Source organism: Scophthalmus maximus, chromosome 7 (genome assembly GCF_022379125.1).
Source record: "Scophthalmus maximus strain ysfricsl-2021 chromosome 7, ASM2237912v1, whole genome shotgun sequence".
In the NCBI taxonomy this organism is placed as follows: Eukaryota; Metazoa; Chordata; class Actinopteri; order Pleuronectiformes; family Scophthalmidae; genus Scophthalmus; species Scophthalmus maximus.
In genome coordinates this window covers 25,831,501-25,837,500 of record NC_061521.1, presented here as the reverse complement: position 1 = coordinate 25,837,500, position 6,000 = coordinate 25,831,501, and the positions used below count along the sequence as shown (strand labels likewise).

General features: G+C 42.9%; 1 protein-coding gene across 1 annotated transcript in view; it reads left to right on the top strand.

Moving 5' to 3' along the window:
• zfpm1 (zinc finger protein, FOG family member 1) overlaps positions 1-6,000 on the top strand; it is a 92,154-nt gene that overhangs the window by 36,518 nt on the left and 49,636 nt on the right. The window contains exon 2 of the mRNA XM_035642096.2: positions 5,704-5,850. Within this exon, the coding sequence (XP_035497989.2) occupies positions 5,704-5,850 (147 nt within the window). The remainder of the gene's footprint in view (positions 1-5,703; positions 5,851-6,000) is intronic.

The following is a 6,000-nucleotide window of genomic DNA, read 5'->3' as shown; positions in this document are numbered from 1 at the left end:
AGAAGGAAGAGAGAGAGAGAGAGAGGGAGAGAGAGTAATGGACTATAAGGGATGGAGGGAGGGAGTGATATGGAAAAGAGGAGAAGAAAAGAGGCGGTGAGGATAAGAGGATGAGGAACGGAGAGATAATGACAGAAGGAGAGAGAGAATATAAAGGAGAGACGGCAGGTTGGAAATATTCCTAGAATTCCTTCAAACATCGAGGCCGCGAAAGATTCCGACACAAACAAGTTCAATTCTTTTAAATTATCTTTTTTTTCAGAGGATTAGAAATAATTTCATTACTTTATATTTTTCAACCTTTTTCTTTTGTCATATTCCGTCTGTTTATGTTTTTATTAGAGCTGCGACAGTTCATCGATTAGTAATCGACCTCTAAATTAATCAGCAACTATTTTTGATAATGGATTCATCTCTTCAAGGAGTATTTATGGAAAAAATAGTCATAATTCTCTGATTTCAGCTTCTTACCTGTGAATATGTTCTGGTTTCTTTGCTCTTCTGACAGTGAACTGAAGATCTTTGGTGTTTGGACAAAACAAACATCATCTTGGTGGTTTTGGGAAACACGATCGTCATTTTTCACCATTTTATGACATTTTATGAACCAAACAACTGATGGATTAATGGAGAAAATCATCGTCAGATTAATCGATAATGAAAATAATCCTTAGTTGCAGCCCTAATATTTAGAATCTAGTTCCTGGAATCTCTTCTACACGTACACGTGTATAAATGACATGTATAATATATTTCTACTGATACAAATACTAAGACGTACTAGTACGTATATTTGTCGTGTTCATTCGAGCGGCGTCTCGTACGAAACGCGTTAAAGATTTATTGCCGTTGTCGGTTTTATCCGCTGTTGTTTTTTACTTTTAATAATCGGTGAATCTGTGTCTGTATGAAATGTCAGATCACAGTGGAAAATTAGATTCTTCTTCTTCGTCTTCAAACGTGTTCAGGTCAGAGGACGATAACACAGAGACGGAGAGAAGACGCCGTGAACAGGAAGTGGGTAAATATTTGAGTTATTTTATGCGATCAATGATGAAGATCAGATCTGAGATCAGTGACGAAGCTGCTTCTTTCCTCTGGTGAAAGGTTTCATCTTCTCAAGTTGAACGTCTTAGAGTAAAGACTTCTCCCTGGCACGTTGTCCCGTCCTTCAAATGGCTTTGTGGAAAAATCCAATCCGTAGATTTTGTGTGATCCTGCTGACAAACAAACAAATCGACAAGCGAGTGGACGGGGGTGAAAACGTGACCTCCGTGACCTCCGTGACCTCCGTCACCTCCGTCACCTCCGTCACCTCCGTCACCTCCGTAACCCGAAGAAAGGAAGAGGGGGGGGAGGAAAATGAAGAGGAGGGAGGAAGAGGAGGGGGAGGAGGAAGATGAGGAGGAAGAGGAGGGGGGAGGAGAAGGAGGAGGGGGAGGGGGAGGAAGATGAAGAGGAGGGGGAGGGGGGAGGGGGGAAGAGGAGGGGGGAGGAGGAAAAGGAGGAGGATGAAGAGGAGGAGGAGGAAGAGGAAGGGCAGGAGGAGGAGGAGGAAGAGGAGGGGGGAGGAGGAAGAGGAGGAGGAGGAGGAGGAAGAGAGGAGGGGGAGGAAGAGGGGGAGGAGGAGGAGGAAGAGGAGGAGGAAGAGGGGGATGTGTTGTTTAAAGTGAGAAGTTGATTAAAAGTATTTCTCCTCGCTCTGATCAATAAGTGGCTCCTCTCCAGGAGGCGACTCTCCGTCACCTCCTCCTCTTCTCTTTCTCTCAATCTCCTCTCTTTGTGTTTCTGTTCTTCACAAGTCTGTGATGTTCTCTCTCTCTCTCTCCTCTTTTCTTTCAAGTCTAGTGTTTTCTTCTCTTTTTTCTGAGCGCTGGTTATTAGCTCCTCTCGGCGAGTGTTTAATCAGCTTGTTGAGACGCAGGTCTGATGTGTCCTTGTCTCTGTGTTTCATCTGCTGCTGCAGGTCTGATGTGGACGCAGACTTAATGAAGTGATACTGTGTTCTGCCTCCGCTCGCAGACAGACGGGCAGACGGGCAGACAGACGGGCAGACAGGGAGAGAGACGGGCAGACAGACAGACGGGCAGATGGACGGAAAGACAGACAGACAGACGGGCAGACAGACAGACGGGCAGACAGGGAGAGAGACAGACAGACAGACAGACAGACGGGCAGACGGACAGACAGACGGGCAGATGGACGGAAAGACAGACAGACAGACGGGCAGACAGGGAGAGAGACAGACAGACAGACGGGCAGACAGGGAGAGAGACAGACAGACAGACAGACAGACAGACGGGCAGACGGGCAGATGGACGGAAAGACAGACAGACAGACGGGCAGACAGGGAGAGAGACAGACAGACAGGGAGAGAGAAAGACAGACAGGGATAGAGACAGACAGGGATAGAGACAGGGAGAGAGACAGACAGGGAGAGAGACAGACAGACAGACAGGGATAGAGACAGACAGACAGACAGACAGACAGACAGACAGGGAGAGAGAGAGACACTTTACCCGGGGTCAAAGTGGGCCAATGATCTCAACTCTAGTGTTTCTCCAATTTCTAAACTTGTAATTGTTTTTAATCTATTACTTAATTTTAAATCCAGTATATTTTGCCCCCGAGGTACTTTACATATGAAAAACACAAAGATGGTTTAATCTGGACTAAACCAGATTATATGAAATATGAGCTGCTCCACCTGACTGGACATAAACTCATGTTTGACATATTTTGGCAGTTGAGAGGAGAAATACAAATGTTTCAATATTTTTAGTTTGATATGAGTTGACTACATGTGGCGTTTAAATGTAATAATAATCACAACTGTAGATTCCAACATGGTTTTTAAAAGGTCCAGATGTGCATTTATTGTCAGACTGTGATTAATCAGAAAGTTATTGATTAAGTGAAGAGTGATTTATTCTGGAGTCACTCTTTGATTGACGACTTGAAACTGTTTTTCATCTTTTCTGTCTTAGACTCGGAGAAAATTCCTGAAACACTGGAGTTCTTCTGTGTCCAGGAACATTTCCTTCAGTGCCGACTTTTAATTGCGTCTTGCAGAGATTCACTCGTGTCTCTTCTCTTTATTCTTCCTCCATCTCTGGAATAGAATAATGAGTTCAGTCCCCAGTTTTTTCCCCCTCGGTGGATAATCGGCCTGTAACAAATTAATAAAGCTTTAAGTTTTCAAAAACTGGGGGAAATGAAGCATGAACGCGGTCGACTTTATCGCCCGGGCGCCGGCCCGATCCCGACCGGGCAGGACGACCCAGAGCTCCTCCTCCTCCTCCTCCGATAAAAGACCACGACGGGAGGAAGTGCAGAAACTTTTTCTTCTTCGTAACACTTGCATGTGTGGAAGCAGCGATGCGGCGATCGGCTCATTAAGCCGGAGCCGTAATGAGGAACGAGAAATCATAATTCAAACCTACAGTTTTTTTAAACAGGAAATATAATTGGAATTTTTTTCTTTCCAATGCCGAGAAGTCCCCCTTTGTACAATTATGATTAAAGAAAAAAATTAATTGTATGAAAATGTCCTTATAGATACTGGAAAATTAGATCTGGCGGGAAAAAAAAGGAAGCTCCGGCCCTCGTTCTAAAAACATTGCGTCACAGGATCGATCTGTCCAAATCTCGCCGTGTTCACTTTATCTGAAATTGCCGTGAACCGCGCGGACGTGGAAGTTGAAATTAGCCTAAAGATGTTTCATTTACAAAGACAGAAACACTTTCTCAGTCGGGGCCGATTGTTTCCGACGAGCGCATTATCTCCGCCTGCTTTTTTTAATTGCTTCCGAAGAGAAATTAACAGAATTAGAAAAAAGAAAAAAAATTGCCTCTCTCCCCTTTCGTTTCTTACAAGCCGCTTTATTCACGGGGCATTGTTGTGCGCTTTGTATAGATTATAGACTCCTTTTGTTCCCCGTATTGTAAATATATACGCCCCCCGGTCACGGCTTTAGCTACGAAACAACCCCCCCCCCGCCCCTTCTCCTGCCCCTCCCCCCCTCCTCCTGCCCCCCCCCCTCCCTCGTTCACTCAACACAAACCAACTGGAAATTAATTTACAAGCGTTTCTGGATCAGGGAGGAAGCTGGAAATGAAATCTCTTTATTCAGACAACTCGTCCCTCCCACCTTGACTCTCCAGGAACATCTTCCTCTTCCTCATCTTCCTCGTCCTCATCTTGACTGTGACTTGTTGCTAATCCTCTTAGAAGAAGCGGTTACCTTGGATTAATAATTCCCTCACGGCCTCCTCTCGGGAGAATGAAACACCTCATCTGACGCGGATGACAAATATCAATATGTTTACATTTTACAAACCATAAATGATGTTTATTTTCTGTCTTTTCTTCACCGGTAACTTTATGAAAGTTCACCTTCATCAGTACCTTTTTCATTTAGTCTTCACTTCATGTCCTTTATATTGCACATTTTCAACGTCTGTAGTTTTTCTAAACCGTTTGGTTTTGCCTCACTTTTACTTTTGCACCATTTAGAATTTGTTCATTGTAAATGTTACTTATATTTTCTTTTGTACTTATCTATTTCACCGTGGGTCAGAGAGAAACAGATTTTCGATTCCTACAGTGTGTCTGGCACATATTGCAGAAATTTCATTTTATTCATAGTCATTTATGATAAAAGTTTATGGTTAACCTTAAAATATCAAGCCACAATTACATTTCTGTGTTATAGTGGAAGTGAGTGATCTTAGGAATCATTGACAGATGATTATATATATCGTATATGGATACCGATATGGATTTATATCGTATCATAAATCCATATCGGTCGAGTTATAGTGGAGAAAATGAACACGTCACAGAAACTAAAGCTCGATCAATATGGGCCGATATTAAAATGTTTACATGTTACGTAACATAAATCATGTTTCTTTACTTAATTTTGAGTTTCATATATTTGGTTGTATTTTGCGTTTTGTATTTATTTATAGTCATTTATGATAAAGGTTTATGGTGATATGATATGATATCCATATCTATCAGGCTCCACAGCGGAGACGTCATCTGATGCAGACGAACACAATAGAAACTGTCTTTTAATAACTGCGACAAAATAAATATGGCGACTCTTTACAATCCGACCTCAGAACGCAGCGTTACAGCAGCGTGACACACTCGTGTTATAGAACCAGTGTTTTATTAACGAAGCAATTAAAAAAAAAAAAGGCACATTAAATTCATATTATTAACCGACTTTGTAATCTTCAAACAGGCTAAAATAGATGAGCCGTGCAGTATAATTACTGTGGTCAGCAGGGATTATGAAAGTGTAATTGATACAGATCAGCCCGGCACTAATCACTCTCTTAGCGACGGGCGGAGGTACAGTCAGTACAGTACTCTGTCGTTTGGCTCCCAGCTCCCTCTTGGCGTCGTGCTATTAATCTTCTGGATTAGATTGTTCAGCATGTCCAATTCTACAAACCGGACGGAATCCTCTTTATATATATAAATATAATGAGTTCTTCTTGTATCACAGTTCAGTTCTGCTCATCATCATCATCATCCTCATCATCATCACGAGGAGCTCGTTTCACTGGGGAACTTTATATTTCTCTCTGGACTCTTTAAACTCCATTGTTCTCTACTCGCTGATATAACGTATATAACTGTATATATAACTCAGGTGTTGACTCTTCTTTCTCTTCCTCCTGGCGCAGGCTCCCTCGGGGATCTCGACGGCGCTGAGGACAACGCGCCGGACGACCACAGCCTATCAGGAGAGGAGGGCGGAGTCTCGGACCCAGAGGAGTCGGTGGAGGGCGACAGCTGCAGCCCCCCGACGTACACACCCCTGTACAACGAAGGTGAGGAAGAGGAGGAGATGTCAACACACACACACACACACACATGCATATACTTATTTATTATGATATATACACACAAGCACAAAAATATATATATATATATTTATACTGTATGTACACAGCATACCCATAGACGAACATATATGTTTA